This window comes from Apis florea, unplaced genomic scaffold (assembly GCF_048593485.1).
Source record: "Apis florea isolate Af1SG1 unplaced genomic scaffold, ASM4859348v1 contig_1615_pilon, whole genome shotgun sequence".
Lineage (NCBI taxonomy): Eukaryota > Metazoa > Arthropoda > Insecta > Hymenoptera > Apidae > Apis > Apis florea.
Genome location: NW_028256416.1, coordinates 2,392,152 through 2,412,549, shown reverse-complemented (window position 1 = coordinate 2,412,549; position 20,398 = coordinate 2,392,152). Strand labels below are relative to the sequence as shown.

At 27.6% G+C, this 20,398-nt stretch overlaps 4 protein-coding genes and 2 long non-coding RNA genes across 11 annotated transcripts; 2 read left to right on the top strand and 4 right to left on the bottom strand.

Moving 5' to 3' along the window:
• Positions 1-27: 27 nt before the first annotated feature.
• LOC105736721 (uncharacterized) lies at positions 28-2,336 on the bottom strand. 2 transcript variants are annotated; one of them, XM_012492655.3, is made up of 6 exons: positions 1,577-2,090; positions 1,106-1,512; positions 739-838; positions 570-671; positions 344-499; positions 28-276 (listed from the first exon to the last, which is right to left on the bottom strand). In XM_012492655.3, exons 1-6 carry the CDS (start codon positions 1,868-1,870, stop codon positions 211-213), a joined length of 1,125 nt encoding a protein of 374 aa, XP_012348109.1. In that variant the 5' UTR covers positions 1,871-2,090; the 3' UTR covers positions 28-210. The 2 variants fall into 2 exon arrangements, with proteins under 2 accessions (XP_012348109.1, XP_086761161.1); XM_086905035.1 differs by lacking the exon at positions 570-671 and having other exon boundaries at positions 1,577-2,336.
• LOC116415215 (uncharacterized) lies at positions 2,269-4,075 on the top strand. Its single transcript, XR_004225798.2, has 3 exons — positions 2,269-2,404; positions 2,871-3,008; positions 3,945-4,075. It is a non-coding gene; the product is annotated as an uncharacterized LOC116415215 (long non-coding RNA).
• Positions 2,631-5,465, bottom strand: LOC100871290 (uncharacterized). Of its 2 annotated transcripts, XM_086905027.1 has the most exons (7): positions 5,338-5,465; positions 4,396-4,563; positions 3,915-4,321; positions 3,744-3,843; positions 3,304-3,405; positions 3,076-3,231; positions 2,631-3,000 (listed from the first exon to the last, which is right to left on the bottom strand). In XM_086905027.1, exons 2-7 carry the CDS (start codon positions 4,537-4,539, stop codon positions 2,935-2,937), a joined length of 975 nt encoding a protein of 324 aa, XP_086761153.1. In that variant the 5' UTR covers positions 4,540-4,563; positions 5,338-5,465; the 3' UTR covers positions 2,631-2,934. The 2 variants fall into 2 exon arrangements, with proteins under 2 accessions (XP_086761153.1, XP_012348118.2); XM_012492664.3 differs by lacking the exon at positions 5,338-5,465 and having other exon boundaries at positions 4,396-5,328.
• Positions 5,466-5,468: 3 nt separating this feature from the next.
• On the bottom strand, positions 5,469-7,901 carry LOC147658825 (odorant receptor 10-like). 3 transcript variants are annotated; one of them, XM_012492633.3, is made up of 6 exons: positions 7,494-7,901; positions 7,008-7,414; positions 6,429-6,528; positions 6,022-6,123; positions 5,702-5,860; positions 5,469-5,595 (listed from the first exon to the last, which is right to left on the bottom strand). In XM_012492633.3, the coding sequence occupies exons 1-6, from the start codon at positions 7,899-7,901 to the stop codon at positions 5,539-5,541; spliced, it is 1,233 nt and encodes a 410-aa protein (XP_012348087.2). In that variant the 3' UTR covers positions 5,469-5,538. The 3 variants fall into 3 exon arrangements, with proteins under 3 accessions (XP_012348087.2, XP_086761142.1, XP_031775506.2); XM_086905016.1 differs by lacking the exon at positions 6,022-6,123; XM_031919646.2 differs by lacking the exon at positions 5,469-5,595 and having other exon boundaries at positions 5,772-5,860; positions 5,976-6,123.
• On the top strand, positions 7,166-20,318 carry LOC147658824 (uncharacterized). Of its 2 annotated transcripts, none has more exons than XR_015291226.1 (3): positions 7,166-7,290; positions 7,522-8,293; positions 19,910-20,318. It is a non-coding gene; the product is annotated as an uncharacterized LOC147658824 (long non-coding RNA). The 2 variants fall into 2 exon arrangements; XR_015291227.1 differs by lacking the exon at positions 19,910-20,318 and adding an exon at positions 10,407-10,523 and having other exon boundaries at positions 7,522-8,300.
• Positions 8,754-11,671, bottom strand: LOC100871173 (odorant receptor 49b-like). The gene is made up of 6 exons (XM_031919639.2): positions 10,827-11,671; positions 10,342-10,748; positions 9,791-9,890; positions 9,584-9,685; positions 9,266-9,424; positions 8,754-9,178 (listed from the first exon to the last, which is right to left on the bottom strand). The coding sequence occupies exons 1-6, from the start codon at positions 11,106-11,108 to the stop codon at positions 9,122-9,124; spliced, it is 1,107 nt and encodes a 368-aa protein (XP_031775499.2). The 5' UTR covers positions 11,109-11,671; the 3' UTR covers positions 8,754-9,121.
• Positions 20,319-20,398: the final 80 nt, after the last annotated feature.

Genomic DNA, 20,398 nt, shown 5'->3' with positions numbered 1-20,398 from the left:
ATAATTTAAAGTAAATAACAATAGTTGTAATTTGTCGCTCACTTTTATTCAATATTGATTACATGGAGAGAAAATAATAAAATATCGTTACCTGTCCATTAAATTATTTTCTCTTTCCTTGAATTAGTTTTACTTATTGGATTGAACGCAACGTATTTATTTTATTAACGTATTTATTACATTATTATAGAATTAATATTATTTAAATATTTAATTTTCATCTTTGTACATCAGGACTCGTAGTGCGGTAAACATAGAAAGCACGTTCGTGATGAACTGAAATATTAATCAAATCAAATGTTATTTTTCGATATAGTATGATTTTATATTATTATCCACGTACCGAGCAATAGTAATTGAGCGAGAAAGCTGGAATGATGCATCTGATTCTTAAGATGACTGGAGTTTGTGGAACCGTCATAAACAATACAAATTTTTGTACTTTCAAAGATCGCTTATACCATTTCGATTCGTAAACCATTCGCATCGTATTTTCACTCTGAGAATAGAGACACGTTTAATTTTTTTTTTTTTTGCAACAGTCGATACAAAAGTTGATCAAAACGTACTACATCCATTAAATAATCGGCTGGCCACGCGCACATAAATACTGCTAATAGAGTAGTTGCAGACACGGTAAGAAATTGAAATTTCACGGTAAACGGTTCCCGCTATAACAATATTAATCGCAACTTCTTAATTTAATTCGTGTAGAAGTATAAGATGTAAAATACTCACCCCGATAAAAATGATACCACCAAACACACTTTCGACGCCACAGATGCATAACGTAATTAGAGTTGTATATCGAGCCGAGCTTACCACTTCTTCTGCGTATCTAATACAATAATACACAATATCGTATAATTTGCTTCAGATACATATATAAAATAATAATAATATAATTTCGAAAAAGTTGGAATACTTTTTTTAAAAAATATTGATAGTACTCGTAAATTTTTACGAATAATGTTATGTTTCAGAAACTGAAACTATCGATATTCGTCGAAACTTCACACACAATTCAAATTTTATGTTCCATCTTTTTCCGATTCACCTCAACTTGATTCCCTTTTTTTTTTTCTCTCTTATCACAAAATCATACCTTCTGACGGCGTAATATTTTTCTATGCATTTTATCAGTGATTCGATATTTTCAACAGCGCGGAGTTCGTTCATCAAAATTTCAAAGCGCGCAGCAGCGAAGAGTAAGAGCAACGCGCAAAATATATTGATGCACAAATGCGCGGAGCATTGAAAACCAACGAGCGCTTGTTGCACGAAAACTATGCTTTTCACGGGCTCGAAGTCAACGGGAAATGGATATTCCGCGTTAGTTGGGAACGGATCGGATATGAACAGTGTCCCCACAACAACAATAAGAGCGCACCAATAAAACCAAATTGCGGAAATTCCGTAGAAAATGGCATAGTTCTTCACGTATCCTTGAAAAACTTGTCTCTCGTACGAGTTTGCATTCTCGCAACAAAACTTGATCTCTTTGATCAATCGCTGAAACACGTTATTACAATCACCGAGATTTGTGGTGTGTTAACGGAGGATAAGAATGTCTTACCTGAAATCGATCGTACTGAGTAATACAGAAAGACGAATGTAAGGGCACTTGTATAACGGCTAGTGACAAAGACATTGCTTTACAGAACATCGTATTGTCGTTTCGATTCACGTATACCGCGTACAACAAAGGAAAGAAAAGTAGGAGTGAATTGAGAAATAACAAAGATCTCAAGATTTTGAAACAACGTGTTTGAAGTTTGGTGGCTGTCGATGGAAGTGGCCAACAGCAGGATAAACTCACGATAAATTGGGTAAATGCGATCGCTTTTTCTGGCGTTGCATTCCCAAACATGGTAACGTAAATTTAGAACCGATGTTCACCACATCTTTTTCTTCTTCGCAACCGTTTGCTTCGATTCGATTGATGAAAATTGAAAAAAGAGAAATAACTCGTATGATTCGATCGTATGCCGAAATAATGACGATGCTCTTCGACGATCGTCTCGACGCCAAAGAAATAAAATATTGCGTTTGTTGTAACACTAATAATAGACTTCGAGTTTCTCTTTCCGTTTATGCGTGCAATTATTTTCTTACGTGCGGTTACGTGCTGTGGGAAGGGTTGCATGTGGAACGTGAATTAGTGAATCCTTGGAATCTATTTCTTATTAAACATAAATGTAATAGCACTGAATATTTTAAATGATTCTTATGATCAAATCTGTTAAACTTTAAATGATACAGATAGTGCTTACATTATACCTCGAGTAATAAAGATAGTGCTTAATAGTTTCCAGAAGGGTTCATATGTTAATATCTATAGGATGGGATGTGAAAGTAACATCAATCGAAAGGAAAGCTGGTTGCTAGTTGCGAATAATTACAAGTAACGTTACAATATACAGAATAACATTGTATTGTATATTTACATATCTATATATTATTAAAGTTTCTTAATCTTGATATATATGTATATATGTTTTTTAAAAAAAATATACATTGAGTGATATCGGGTATTTGCTAAAATTTTAAAATAAGATTTCTTCGATTAAAATACGATTAAAATATTTGACTGTTTTTCCATTCTCCATTAAAATCATTCATAAAAAGAATTTTTTATACATTAAACAGAAGAATTATTTATTAAAAAAGAAAAATATTATAATTTTCACGTTTTGAATTTTATTTATTATTATAAATATTTTTAATACGATATTATAATTTTGAAAAATTTGCTTGTATTTTTTTTTTGTAAGAAATCTTAAAAATTGTTTATTTAACAATTAAATTTTTAAAAGGATACAAAAATATGGGAAAAAACCAAAATGATTGTTTTATAAATATGATTTCAGTAATTTGCAATTCAAACGGACGAATATAGAGATAAATATCTTAAAATGATATTTAATATTCATTTTATGATGAATTCTTCACTATAAGGACACGTAAAGCGGTGAAGATGGAGAAAGTATTAGACAAGTACTGAAATGGTATAAATTTGTTGATTATAGATTTTTCGATTAATTCGTTTCAACTGACATTCGAAAATTTACTTACCGAACAATAATAACGCAAAGAAAGTTCTGATAATATACATTTGATGGAGAGAATTAGTGGTTTTTGATACGTTATCACGCTTAATAAATTTCTTTGCAATTCTATTGTTTGTTCGTACCACACAGAATTATATGCACTTTGTGAAATGTTCATGCTCTAAGAATTAATACAAGATTGAATTTGAAAATGATGCAACTCATTAATCGCATATAATGGAATTTCATTTACCATGTCGTTTATGTAATCAGCTGGCCACGCGTAAAGATAAATTTCCGTGAGCACGGTAAAACACAAGGTTATGAACTGCATTTTCACAAGTATTGGTACATTCTATGTATAAATTTTATTATTATCAATTTTAATACGATGTTGTTTTAGTAAAACGTTAGATAAAACCGAGTATGCACGATAAGAAAATGTTTTAAAACACAAAAATAACAATTTTCGAGTGAAAATTAAATATTTTATCACTTTTGAGATATATATTTTTTGTAATATCACAATTAAACAACATTTGAAAAGAAAAATGCTTAATTTGTAATTGTACGATTAGTTTAAAAATTTCAAAAGTTTATTTTGCACTTATTCTAATATTTCATTAAAATAAGAAATGTAACAAAAATTCGGTTTTATCCGCTTATATGAGAAATATCATAAATTTTACTTACTATGATCAATATAATCCCACATAGAGTCAGAGCAAACGTACTTACTGCTATCGCGTAAAGTACAATAAATCGAAAATTATCGATCACTTGTTCCGCGTATCTAAAGGAGAAAACGATAAAAATTTATTATTAGAAATATGAAAATTTCAGCTCAACAAAATTTATATTTACCTTCTTAAACGCAGTTGTTTTTTAACGCAGACGATCAACGTAGGCATGTTGGCGCAATTCTGCAATTCCACGGCCAAACATTCGAATCTCGCCGCTGCGAACCATAGTAAAAGCGCGCCCATCATGCTCAAGCATATATGCGCAGCACCTTGAAAACTGAGAAAAGCTTGATGCATATACACGATAACGTTCACGGGTACGTAATTAACGCGAAATGGATATTCAGCTTTCAATGGAAAGGTGATCGGTAAGACTACAGGTCCTAACGAAAAACATATCGCGGTCGCGTACATCCACGCTATGGAACCTCCACAAAATCTACCGCATTTCTCGATGTACTTGTAAAAAATTTCTGTTTCCTGTTGATTCGCTTCCTTGACGCATGTCATCATTTCTTCGATTACACGCTGCAATTTTGTACACAGTTAAAATAAATATATCATTCTTATATCAAACTAATATTGAGAGAATAAGGACTTACTTGCAATGAATCGTGATTGACGAAGCATATAAAAGTTTGTATAATAAGCTGAGTCAAAGCTATCGACATGCAAACGCATTGAGAAGAAACGATGATATCGTCGAAATGCAAATAGATCGAATATATCATGGGAAAGAGCAGCATGAAATCGCTGATAATGCTAACGATCTGTAAAATTTTAAAGCCAAGTATTCGACCCCTGCCGCTACCCATAGGAAGTGGCCAACAGACTGTTATTACTACGCTGAGCCAAGCAATGCGAATCACTGTTTCCGGTGTCATTCGTTTCGACATTATTGGAAGAAATTGTTTGCCTCGTGAATCGAATAAAATGAAATTTAATCGGGGTCGAAAGAACGATAAATAGAGAAATTGCCAGAAAGTAGCATATAATTACATCGTATTAGAAAACAACTGAATGTTCGCACACACTGCTCGTGGTATGGAATATTTTACACGTGCGAGGAATTTAATAAATCATGTTCAAAATTATTCTTAAAAACAACTTTTATAGGATACAGATTTTCTGGAAGAGTTTTATTGCTTTGTTCTCTTGCTTATAGTAATTATTGCTTGCATTATAGATCGGCGATGATTATATAGCGTAAGACAGGTGCAAAGAATGGCTATCACGCAATAGTATTCTTGACAGTGGAAGAAACATTGCGTATGTATATTTAGTACAATTTACAATAGATATCGTAAATTAAGTCATTAGCATTGAATGACTTTTTACTTTTTTCTCTGTTATATAAATTGTTCTAATAATTAAATATTTTTTCAAAATATGAAAAATGTGTGTATAAATGTAAAAATGTTATAAAACAAAGAGATGAAGATATTCTAAAAATCTTCGATCTTCGAGAGATTGTTACTATAAGAAGAATTTTTCAACATGGAATATATAAATATCTTATTTATTATGATATAGATGCAGCTTACGTAGAGATTGCAAATGATCTTCTTATGTTGCCATCCGAAAGGAGAAAAAATTACTATTGCAAAAATGTATTGGATCCAGAGTAAGATTTTTCATTCATATATTTTATTTTAAAAAAAGCACAACGATTGCATAACTTTCTATTCAAGCGATAAATTTATTACATGTTGCAATAATATTCGAATGATACAAGCCAGGATATATTATGATTCTATCATAGTTCTCATTGCCATGAAGTAGGACGATATTGTAGTTACAAACTATAAATCATTGTATACAATACATACAGACACATATATATATATAGGTCTTCAAAAAAATTAAAATATTATCTTACACACGAGACAAATGACTGAAAATGCTTACGTTCGAACAATATTCCAAAGAAAGAGGTGGCAACAAACTACTCATTCGAATGAGAAATGTTTTTTGACTTCTTATCATCATGAAAATCACGCAACTTTTCATTTTTCTTGATTGGCCCAACCATTGAATATCATTGATCGATTCTGCGAATTGTATACTCTGGAAATAAAATTTTTTATATACTATCGAATTAAAATCTTTCGAATATGGAATGAAAATGAACAATGGTAATCTGTTTTATTTGAAAGAAAAAATATAGAGAAATGGTGCACACCAGATGAGATGACGTTCTATCGAATTTTTATTAGTGGCTGGCTTACACTTTCTCTTAAATCGTCCGCCGGCCAGGCGATGACGAACAAGTGCAACATGCCTGACAATACCAGAGGAAGGAACTGAGTGACCACGCCCAATGATTGATTCTGAATATTATTACACAGAAATGTTTATTTTGTAGAAAATCATCCAATGAACTTTAACCCTCCATGCCACAATTTCCATGAAAATTTCATGAGTTTTCTAATCTAATTTCTAGAATTTAATCTCTAATTTTTACAATAAAGGAAGTCATCACAAAAAAAAAACATTACATTTTTATTGAATTCTATGCCATTTTTTAAATTTCATTTATAAGGAATCAAGTGGTTGAAGGATTAAGCATTCCTTGCTCGGCTATTACGTTACACTATGTATGGTGCTAGAGAGGTAAGTTTTCGACCAAACTCACGTTAAGCAGGGGGAAAGCTCCGCATATCACAGTGCTTCCCATCGTGACGTTCGTTTTGAATAATAAAGTCTCAACAGTAGCGTTAGTATCCTCCACAAATCTAACCATGACACAGTCTTAATTTATTCAACTCGGTAAAGAATCAACTCTCTTGAAGTAGCTTAATTCTATATTGAACGATGTAATGCACTAAAATGCATTGTCTTCATTCAATGTATCAAAACAACATTGATCACATAAAGAAAAACTAGAGAAAATAAAAGATAATACATTTGATTTATGGTTCGATATGATTTTCGTAGATGCCCTACAGTTGAAATGATATAAAACAGTATAAAAATTATGTAAATAGAGAACATGAGAATTCAGTTTCCTTACAGTTAGTTTACTTCATTATCAATAATCTACTTTTAGAGATACTTTCTTACAATGCGTTTTATTTTTCCTATTTTTAAGTAATTCACGAATTTTTAAAATTTATAGAAACATACAAATTGTATAAATAATGTTTGTATAAAAATCAAATAAAAGCTACAAGAGATTTCACAGATATTTAAATAGAAAATAGATATATCATACCCTAATATTTTTTGATGTTCCTTGATACAGCTGACCAACATGTCGTAATTATTCACATGCCGCAATTTTGACCGTAATACGTCTAATTTGGCAGCGGGAAAACTAAAGAGGATGACAATCGTGAAATCTACAAAAATGCAAAATGACGTTTGTAAAATGCAATAAATATGATTGACATAGACTACGCAGTATATTCCAAGTGGTTCGATGGAGAATGGAAGCCATCCCTCTGCGGGTAATTCTTGGGCTGAGAACAAAGGCATCAAAATGAACGAGCTCGCAGGTAAGATGTATCCCATCGAAACAGTCGAGAAGAATTTTTTGTAACGATTTATATATCCCTGTAGTATTTTAATTTCGTATTCGTTGGCTATCTCCAAGAACGACCTGACTTCTTCTATCAAAACCTAGAGATTGATAGAAATTTTATTATAATTATAATTATTATAATTTTAAATATCTGTTTTTGTTTTAAATTGAATTAACCTGCAATTCAGTGTTGTTCCATTTGCAGAGAGCCAAATCCAAAACGACTTCGAGCAAAGCAGTCATCTCGGAGGCAGTTTTCATCGATTTAGGTATATCACTTCGAAAGTGAAAAATAGCAAGCATCAACGATATTATTAAAAAAATCACGTTCAATATCGTGAATGTCCACAAGATGTTACGAATAATGATATATTTTTTACTGTCATTCGGATTAATTGGCCAAGTGCACGTAAACGTTCCTGTCAGTTCCAGAATATAAAGTACTTGACGAATGTCTATATTGAGCATACCCATTTCATCGAATGTTTCTTCCAAGTTAGAAGATACCAAGTGAAAATAACAAACTGTCTTACGGAAGTGTTTATGGAATAGGGGCCAGTGAAAATCGATTTCCTCATTAAGCATTTAAGCACAATTCCATTATATGTATATTGCACGCAATGTGTTAAGTTTTCTTGGATGAAAGATTCCTTAGTCCATTTATACGATTCAGTAGAAGTTATTGTGTAATTTAATTACCGGATGGTAGCAAAAATTATAGAGAAAAGTTATATGAAAATAGTAAATAATGGCATCTAATACATTTTATATTTGATAATGTCTTCTGTTGCTTTCATGTACAATAATTGTTGTAGTTATTCTCATAACATGTATCATGAGATTTAGAGATTGATATCAAAATGTTCTTTTATCACTGAATAATATTTTTAATCTTTGAGGTCTAAGACATCTTCCAGACCATCTTTGGCATGTTTTGAGCATCAAAATGCAAGGATTTAATCATCTATTGGTATAAGGTATGAGGTAATTTCATTTACAAATTTTTCATTTACTAAAAATTATTCATCAATAAAAAATTATATTTGTATTACAAAACTCAATTTTTTTATTCATATTATTATTTTTCAAGTTCATGTGTATAATAAATTTGATTTTTTAAAAAATAAAGTCTCCAATACAATTTTATTACTCTTGATATTATTGTTTTATTCTGTAGTTATATTCTTTCTTTGACTATATTTGTATAACAAATTTGTTTCGTGCTATTTATCATATATAATTTTTTAACATCTCAAATATAATATCAAAGAAAAATATTAGAAAATTAATATTTAAGTTTTACACCAATTGATAAGTACTTGATGTAATATAAGTAAATGATCTTTTATAAATTTTTTAATGATTTTATTTGTTTCAGAAACTATTATAGATTCATTATGAAACTAATTAATTAATTAAATAGAATTCTTTTTTCGTTATTATTATTAATATATTGATATTCTATATCATATATGAATAATGCACTAAGAATAGAAAATAATAGAGAGTTAAAGAGAGAATAAGAATTGATCCTAAATGCTGTCCCTCTAAGTGCTTTTTAGAATAATGTTTTTGATACTCGAAAGATGGCGAAGACAGTCAATTCTCATTCTATCTCTAATCCATTATTCGCTATCTTGTACAACAATCTCATTTACGATACTCTAGAGATGGCGCTGATATTACAATTTTTATATATTTCATTCCAGAAAAATATAACGTATGCACAATTTTCTATTTAAACGATAAATTTATTACATGTTTCAATAATATAATATATATTTAAATAATGTAGGCCTGGATAATTATGATTCAATCATAGTTCTCATTGCCATGAAGTAGGACGATACTGTAGTTATAAACTATAAATTATTGTACACAATACTTATATAGATCTTTAAAAAATTAAAATTGAATTATCTTATATAAACGATTTTAATGAAGCTTACGTTTGAACAATATTCCAAAGAAAGAGGTGGTAGCAAATTACTCATACGAATGAGAAATGCTTTTTGACTTCTCATCATCATGAAAATCACACAACTTTTCATTTTATTTGGTTGATCCAACCACTGAATATTGTTAATCGAATTTGTAAATTGTACACTCTGAAAATAAAAATTTTCATGTTTTATCAAATTAAAACCTGGAAATGAGATGAAAGTGGACGATGGAATTTTATTTAATTTGAAAAAATATATATATAAAGAAGCAGTGCATAAGATGAGATGACGTTCTGTCGAATTTTTACTATTTATTTAGCTTACACTTTCTCTTAAATCATCTGCTGGCCAAGCGATGACATACAAATGCAAGATGCCTGATAACACCAGAGGAAGAAACTGACTGATCGCGGCCAACGATTGATTCTGAATATTATTATAGAAACGTATAATAGAAACGATCAATTCTTTGCTCGTCTATTTTGCTGCATTACAAATTGTCTAGAGAGAAAAGTTTTTTTCTAAACTCACGTTAAGCAATGGGAAAGCTCCGCACATCACAGTGCTTCCCATCGTGACGTTCGTTTTGAATAATAAAGTCTCAACAGTAGCTTTAGTATCCTCCACAAATCTAACCATGACACGGTCTTAATTTATTTAATTCGGTAAAGAATCAACTCTCGATTGAAGTAGCTTATCCTATATCCTTAAATGCAGTAAAATGCACTGTCTTCATTTAACGCACTAAAATAACATTGACTACATAAAGAGAAAAATAGATATGTATTTCACTAATGTTTGGTTGCTTCCATGGATACTTGACGATTGAAATGATATAAAATAATATAAAAATTATGTAAATAAAGGAAGGAGGGATCAAATCAGTTTTCTTGGATCTAGTCTATTTCACTATCAATAATCTATTATTTTTTTTACAATGCATTTTATCTTTTCTTACGAATTTTAAAAGAATTTTATAAAAGCATAGAAATTATGATTAATATTTTCTACCGTTTCAAAAATCAAATTAAAATTACACAAATTTTCAGAAATATTTAATTAGAAATTTACATATATTTTACCTTATTATCTTTTGGTGCTCCTTGATACAGCTCACCAACATGTCATAATTATTTACATTCCGTAGTTTCGACCGCAATACGTCTAATTTGGCAGCGGGAAAACTAAAGAGGACGACAATCGTGAAATCTACAAAAATGCAAAATGCCGTTTGTAAAATGCAATAAACGTGATTGGCATAGACTATGCAGTATATTCCGAATGGTTCGGTGGAGAATGGAAGCCATCCATCTGCGGGTAATTCTTGGGCTGAGAACAAAGGCATCAAACTGAACGAGATCGCAGTTGAGATGTATCCCATAGAAACTGTTGAGAAGAATTTTTTGTAACGATTTATGTATCCCTCTAGTATTTTAATTTCGTATTCGTTGGCTATTTCCAAATACGATTTGACTTCTTCTATCAAGATCTAGATCGATCAAAAAGTTATTACAATTGTGACTTCACATTTACATTGAATATCTTTTTAGTTTTAAATTCGATTAACCTGCAGTTCACTGTTGTTCCATTTGCAAAGAATCAAATCCAAAACGACTTCAAGCAAAGCGGCCATCTCGGAGGCAGTTTTCAGTGACATAAGTATATCACTTCGAAAGTAAACAACAGCAAGCATCAAAGATGTCATTAATAAAATCACGTTCAATATCGAGAATACCCACAAAATGTTACGAAAAATAATTCGCCTTTTACTAATATTCGGATTAATTGGCCAAGTACACGTGAATGTTCCTATCAGTTCTAGAATGTAAAGTACCTGACGAATGTTCATGTTGTTGAAGATACTTATTTCATCGAATGTTCTTCGAAGTTAGAATATACCAAATGAAAATAGCAATCTGTCTTATGGAAGTTTATGGAGTAGATACCGATGAAAGTCGATTCCCTCATTAAATATTTACGATAGTTCCATTATATATTGCACGCAATGTATCGTGTGAAACAAGGCTATTATTCTTTCGGATGAAGGGTTCTTTTACACATTGTAACATTTATATGATTCTAGAATATATCTGTGTGATATAATTATCGAATATAAAAATTATAGAGAATAGGTGAAGAAAGCAAATAATAGCATCTAATATATTTTATATTCGATGTTTTCAGTTCCTTTTATGTATACTAATCGTAACATTGCGTAGCTATGTTTATAATACACCGTAAGATTTAAAGTTTAAGTTTGTTGGTATCAAAATGTTTTATAGTACTGGATGATATTTTTGTTGATTCTAATCTTTGAAGTTCAAGATCTTCCAGGCCATACATTTAAATTTTTGCTACATTTTGAGCATCAAAATTTATTATGTGTAAATATTTAATCATCTACTGATACCAGGTAACCTTATTTACGGTTTAATTATCCATTAACTAAAAATCTATTTCTTTTATTATAAAACGCAATTTTTTTGATCATATTATCCATTAACCAAGTGTATATTTTATAAAAAATAAATTTTTCAATGTGATTTATTTAGTTTTTGTTTTATTTTCAATTATAGTCTTTTCCAAATTTCATTTGTACCATGAATTCGGTCGGTTATATATTATAATAATAATTCCTAAGTCTCACTACACTGGAGGTTGCTGCGAAACACCCATTCTAATCACGACATCCCATCCACCCATCCTTTTGAGTGAATATTTATTTATCTTCAAATAAATACTTCTTTTGGTGTATGTTTACAAAATGTTCAAACTTTTGATCATTATACGATACAAAAAGTAAAAGAAGTTATAAAGAAAACCAACGTGGAAGACTAAACCTGAAAATAAAATCTAAATTAAGACATTTTCTATCAATATTTTACATTTTCATTATTATGAAAATGAAAAATAATTGATAGTTAAAAGCGCAAAAAAAAAAAAAAAAAAGAAAGAAAAAAAGCGAAATAAGCATTCTACAAAGCACTACTTTGCCCATTAATTATTTTATCTATTTAATTAACATCCTTAATTCTAAATGCATGCACTTAATTCTAAATATATTTTATTCAATATTCTTTTATGATTTTTGTTCCTGTAAAGAACTCTGAAACAAATTTAAATATCACTTTAAAATATTTCAATCATTCTATCTATTCTAAAAATTATTTTTATATTCTTACTTACATAATAATTAAATATTTTGTTTAAAACGTCTGCCTATTGAAAATTTGACAAATTGTTTTCATAATTCATCCATAATATCCATAACATCCATGCAGACGACACAAATTTTTTTAAAAGAAAAGAATTTTAATTCTTTTAGAAAACATTTATCATATAAATCACATGTGGCCAAAGAAAATGCAAATGAGGATATATTAATGATGACTAATGAACGAAGTCATATAGCTATCAAGTATTAAGGATTTGATTGTTTCGAATAAGGATTTATTCGAATTTTGTCTTTTATTAAAAGGAAAAGGAGAACATTAAATACATCAAATCCTAAATATTTGATCTTATTTAATATAAGAAATGAAAGAATTTTCAGACGATATTCTTTTTATTCTATTCCATTGAAGAAATTTCTAAAACAGAATATATAACAGAATTAATGAAATTCAATAAAATTAGTATTTAAATAAAGATCAAATATCATTTCGTAACTATACTTCTTCCTTTTTATTTAATTTTTTTCAAATTCATATCTGTAACAAACTCAATTATTTAATTAGTAATTAAAAACAATTTATATTTAAAAAAAATATTAATTATTGAAAAAATTCAAATTATTAAAATATTGTTAAGTAATTCATAATTTTTAAATAAAAGACATTCACCGGTAAAAAAAAATATTTTAATATTTAATACTTAACAATTTTTAACAATATTTTCAATAATAAATACTTTTTAATAAAGGAATGCTGAAAAGAAAAAGAGGTAACTAGAAGAGTTACCATAATTGTAGACCCGAACAAACCGTGAAATTTTTTTTTTTATTTCGCAACACTAATATACTGAACTTTTTAAAGAAAACCCGAAGAGTGCTTTATTATATTTGCAATGCTATTCTTAATTAACAAAAAAAGTAAAAAAAAATAAATAAATAAAAATAAAAGATTCATGAAAGCATATATTCTTAATATAATGCTTATTTAAAAAATTTTAATAAATTACTTTATGCACTCATATTTTACTAAACGCAACACTAATTGCATTGTAGCCATATTAAAGGCTACCGTCTTACCTTTGTGCAACTCTTTTAGTTGCAATTAGATGAACCAGGAACACATTCACAGTTCAAGTGGAAGAAATATGGACAGTTTTTGAACGCAACACTACTATAAAAAACGCGATCATTTATCAACGCAACACTAATTCTTAAAGTGAATTTAATATTATTATATTAATCAATAAAATTTATTATTTAATTATATAAATGAAAAATTATTTCAAAAATCTCGATATTATAAATAATATTATAGGATATATAGATTCAAAATTAAATTAAAAAAAAAAGTAATAAAAAATAGACTAATTCATAAATTCAAACTAATTAAAAAGAACAACGCGATCATAATTTTATCGCAACTAATTCAAAACGCGAGATTTATAAACGCAACACTAATGCAAAACCGCGATGTCCATGATAACTGGATCCGATGGGCCAGCATGCAAAATGGCCATACGATACAACAACAATTACTACATACTACTAAAACGAGCACAGTGACAAAGTAATAACAATGACTTCCCATTCTTTGAACTTGAAGAAAAGATTCAAAAAATGAGAAACCATTCGTTGCAGCCCTCTTCGTGACAGTTTGTCGAGCCTCTTCGTCTTCTCTCTTCGGGCGCGATGCCCGCTGAAACTTAAATCTAGGCTCGAGATTTCCTAATCGCTAATAAAAAAGAAAAAAAATAATAGAAAAAAGGACTAATTCGCGAAAGCTAAGTACACATGGACGACCAACGATCGCAAAGATCGTTGTCCGTACATGTGTAGAATCTCGAGCGCAACGTTCGTTTCGAAATTTATTTCACGCGATCACGACCGCGGAATTCGAAATATCGACGAGCAAAGCCAGAAACGAATGGCACTGTCCATTCGTCTCAGCTTCACCCTCGATTTTTCAAATTTGATTTCCTGAAACAGGTTGCCACGCGAAAACGCGCCTACCCGATCGGAGACTGTGACAACCTGCCCGGCCCTGCCTACTTATGACTAACAATCACACCAGAATTATACTACCTATCCTACCTAGCCCTATATTTAAAAAATATGGCAAAACAGGCATACCAACACACTCGTTCCACGATTCTCACTCATAATACTCGGGCGCAAATGCCTACACTAGGGAAAGCGTCCCGGGACACCTCCGACACCCGAGCTTGGCACACATCTTTCACACTCTAAGTTTACGTACCGTTTTCCTGAAATCGACTGACGATGGCTAGTGACCATTGCGTGAAACGCGGTGAAAATACTTGTATTTTAAATTAAACGATACTAAATTTATATTATATTATTATAATTTGAGATTAAAGATTAGAAATACTATTATTTATTGTTACATTGTTTAATTGCAAGTGTATAATATTTTGATTGTAAATTGTAATTGAATTATTAATAATAAAGGACAATAATAATTGAAACGACGCAATTCCACAGCCTAACCATACACACCACAATGTGGAAAGTACGTCGTGCACGATACACTAACGCATTGTCAGTCGCTGAAAAATTTTTATTAACTTATAAATTAAGATCATCATGCCCAATGCCTCTCTCTCACCCAAGTAGCACCTGGGCACGTGGATGAGTTCCTGGCAAAGAACACGGAAGGATTAAATCTGAAAATCCTAAGCTAAAAAGATATTAATTTATTTTTTATCTAACGGATTAATTTTCTTTGATTTTGCATTATATTTTTATTATATTTCAAATTATAGTGATTATATTTTATATATACTTTACTCTATTAATATTTGATAAATTATAATATTAATATATGAATAAAAAAATTATTATTTATTTAAAATTTACTAATAGTAAGCATTAATGAAAATACTCTCAGGCGATTCCTTCATCAGAGTATATTTTCGAAGAATAATGTTCAAAATTCACTGCTCTGATTCTGAAATCTACCTGTCGCGAAATGTCTTCTTGTGCATAAAATTTAATTTATATTTATACAAAAAAAATTGAACTTTACTACATATAGGTATGTTATATTATAAACTCATTATATAATCAAATAACTGAATATAAATACTATTGAGCAAAAAAAATGAAAATAATTTATTATCGTATTAATGATAATAAACTGTGCATGTAATAATTGTAATGAAGTCGGTGGATATCCGACTTTTCCATTATTAAATTCAAGTTAGCAAGTTAAGTATTCATTATATCATTTATATTGTATTATTTATTATTCATATATAATTGTATTTTAAATTATATTTAAATTAATTATTGTATTTTATTAATATATATATATATTTTACTATTAGAAAATTGCTAATAATATTATTTAAAAAAATGAAGCACAAGAAGACCCTGGCCTGAACTAATAAATAAAACAGAAGAAATAAATGTTATTACTCACTGGTATTATAAATAAATACCAATGGTCACTGTGCTCGTGCAAAAATCTACGTATACAACCAATCACCCGTGTCGATTCGGATTCTTTCATCCTACGACATGATTGAATGACCGGAGGAACATAAATGCATGCGACTCACCAATAGATGCGACGAACACTGCTATGGCACAGAAGTTATTGAGAAGAAAGTTGTTATCAGATAGAAGGATGAAAGTTAGCAAAAATCTGTAACAAAACAAAAATAACATAATTTAAAAGACATTCTGATTATTTGAAAAAATTGAAATGATTAAATATCAAATTACTAAATTTACAATATGTAATAATGATATAATATTGAAATTCTAATAAAAATAAAAATTAAAATTTTAATATAAAAATTTAGCATTTAAGAATTTAAAAAGAATAAAAGATAGTTTACCTCTTCGCGTGATGGATGATCTTACGTTCTTCATGCACTGATTTTACTAATTTATAAAATTAATTTATAAAATAATTTACTAAACACTGACTCTACTTTTGCATTTGAGTACCTTGATTAAATTTTAATGAAATTTGCTCTAAAAAAAACACTAACTATGATATATAAAGATACTAATTTTAACACTGATTTGATTCACATTGCACACAGTCTTGATATTTTCTGAAATTAATATTAAATTAATAAAAAGATGAAAGATAGAAGAAAAAGTAATATTTTTCTTATTTCCAATATTAAATATGTATTCTAAAAATATGTATTCTAAAATTTTTATTTTAAATTTAATTGATTAATGAATTATAAATAAAAAATATTTATGAAAATTTTTTATAAATATTTAAAATGTTCATTATTAAAATTTAAAATTCACTTTCTAGTAATAAACTATCAAAATTTTTCATAAATTTTTAGTTTTTTCTATTTCTTTTAATTAAAATATAAGTTCATTATGAATTATTTAATAACAAATGATCTAATAAAATAAAAGTATATACATACAAAATGTCAAATTTTACTGCATCTCCAAGAACAGATATTACGTCCATATTGGAATTTTTCCCGCCTTCGAGAGACATGACACTACAATTAAACCTATGCAAAAGAAAATCAAAACTTCGAAATAAACGAAGAAAATATATAAAATTAAAGTAATTTCTATCAAATTGTATGATGAAATGAAGAAATCAAAATAATTTATTAATAATTAATTAAATAAAAGCATGAACGATAAGAAAATTACGAATTGAATACACATCACGAGAAAATTTCAAACGTCTAATCATCACGACTTGTCGACAAATAATGGTATTTCGCGACTCGATTCGAACGACAAATTGGAGAGGGGATACGCCACGTTCTTGAAAGCATAACATAAGAAATGTTTTCAATCTCGAGCAAAATGTCGACAAAAGAAAACAATACGCGAAACTATTATACATAGGAATATATATAATTAGAAACAAAATGCGTCATTTAAATAATTCGATCTTACGAAATGAAATTAACTTCTTTTACTTCAATAAAAGAAAATTAAAAAGATAAAAATAAAGATCAATGTAAAATAAATATAATTAATATCAAAATGAAATAATATCTGGTTTCAAGTTTTTTCTCGAAATATTTCGATACGAAAAACTATTAGTGACTTAATAGATAAATGAATAGTCGGAAGGAAACGTACATTTATCATAACACTGTTCAATTATGGTACAATAAACAAGCACGTATTGATTAAATAAGATTTAATAATCCACAATTACTTAACTTAAACTTAATAATAATATAATATAGATGAAAATTTCACGTAATTACCTTAACTGATAAAACACAACCTGTCACCACAATTTTCAACTGTAGACTGATGCTATGCGCACTACAATGCGCACTAATTCATTTTATGGTTAATTCTTAACAGTTTTCTGATTGGCTAGAACTGCGCGGTTCCTTATTTCAAATCCGCGCGAAAATTAAAATAAATATTGCATAATATATCTTAATTATATTTTAATTACAAAAAATTAAACTTTATTGTTTTATTATTCATATTGAAACTTTTCTGTTTTCATATCAATAATCAATATCAATAATCAATTTATATAGAAATCAAATTTCAAATCAATATCTAAAATAGAGTTCATTAATTAAATTATAATAATAAATAATAATCAAATATAAATAGTTGATTATTATCAAATCAAATATTAACTTAAAAATATAATATATAATTCTTACATAATCTTTAATTCATACTTTTAATATTTCAAAATTTCACATTTTAAAAATTTTTTAAATTTTTATACAATATAATATGGCATAAAATTTATTAATTATTTTATAATACAGTTAAATATTTGTTCTGGAAATTTTGATTTGAAAATTTTCCTTTAAAGCTGTTTTAATAATATAAGACTGAAATATAATAAAGACATTGAACATAGAAATTAACTAAATAGAAAAATAAATCAGAAAGTCATAGCAAAAAAATTATTTTTTTATCATATAACATTGAAATTTAAATTATAATTTTTTTAAGATAGATTGAAATAATGAGAAGGTTCTTTATTAAATATTCATAACATATAAATGTTATTAATCACAATAATCAAATTAAATTACAATATGTTTGAAAGTATATTTTTGTCTTTACAACTTTAATTTCTCTTATAACAATTAATAAATTATTAATTCTTTTTTTTATAAGATATTTAAGCAATAATTATTATAAAAGTGTATAATATTTAGTTTGTTAACTTTTAATCTAGTTATAAATTTTCAATTTATAACTTTTGATTTACAATTTACAAATTTTATATTATATTAAATTTTTCTTTCATTGAAAATTTTATGTTAAATTTTTTCTTTTATGTATATTTTGTATAATTCAGTTAACATTTATTTTAATTTTGAATTAATCTCTTTTTTTATGTTTTAATCTCTTTTGATTTCTTTCCTTAGGTTAAGTTCTTCTTCTATGCTTCTCTTTTCTCTCTACTTTTCTCTAATTTTCTCTAATTGTAGTTATAACTTACATTTCTTACTTATATTTTTATATTTATTCATTATAAATTTATTTAAATTGCTAATTCTTTAGTTAAATTCTTTTCTTACATGTTGCAGTTTTATTAAATTTAATTAATTTTTATGTTATAGTTATTTTTCTGTATATTCTTTATAATTCAATTAATATTTGTCTTAAATTCTTTTTTTTTATGTTCTGACTTCTTTTGATTTAAGTTAAATTCTTAACTTTTAAGTTAAATTCTTTTTTTATGCATTTATATACAATTTTCTCTAATTTATAATAATTGATTTTTTTTATATTTTTATATTTATTTATTATTTATTTATTATAATGTTAAATTTTTTTCTTATATGTTATAGTTTTCTTGGATTTAATTAATTATTATGTTATATTTTTTTAATAATTATTTTTTCAATATAATTAACATATGTATTCAATTATTTTTTGCATGTTGTTTGGATTTATTTAACTTATATATATTTTTCTTTTTGTATTTTATTCAAATTCTTTCTAATGTGTTTTTTGATTTAATTAATTTTTATGTTATATTACTTTTAAATGCTTCAACTTGTTGTTCTTTCTTTTTCATCCTTATGTATTTCTCTCTTTTATTCTCTTCTCTCCTTTATTATTCTCCATACTTCTTTATCATTCTCTGCCTTTTTTATCATCATTCTTCTTTGTTAGTTATCTTCTTTGTCATTTTCTCTTCTCTTCCTTAGTCTTTTTTTTCTTTTGTTATCCATCTCTTTCATGTTCTTTGTCATCCTTCTCCTTTTTTATAAATTCCTTTTTCTCCTGTCTTTTATTATAATTCTTTCCCCCCTCTTTTATAGATTTCTCTTTCTATCATTCTTTATTAACTCCTGTCTTTCTATTTTTTTATTAATTTGTCCTCCTTTTCAATTTCACCAATTCTTCCTTTCATTTATCAATTCCTTTTCCTCTCTATTTTTACAAATTCTTTTTATTTCTTATTTTTATCTTTTTTTATTTTTTTTCTAATTTCTTCTTTTCTTTTTCTTGGTAAAAAGAAGAATTTCAAAGAAGATGGAGATGAATATAACAAAGAAGATTGTAATAACAAAAAAGATGAGCAAGAAGACTGATCAAAGAAAGTTACAAGAAAAGAAAAATACAAAACAAGATGGTATATATGGATAACAAAACAAGATAGCAAAAAAGCAAAGAATAATAAAGAAAAAGGACACAGAAAATGGGAGAAAAAGGATAGCAAGAGATGAGAAAGGAAAATGGCAAAGAAAAAGAATAATGATAAGTAAAAGATGAAAATAGGAATGAAAGAAAATCAGAAGGAAATTTCAAAAAATAGTGACAAAAGAAGAAAAATGATGATTAAGAGGAAAGTTATTATATATTTAATATATATATATATGTATTAATTTTAACTGATTGATTTTTATATTATATTATTTTTTTATGTTTCAGATGTTTCAGATTTTTATAATTTATTTAACAATTAAAATTGAATTCTTAAATTTTAATTTTATTATATTTAATTA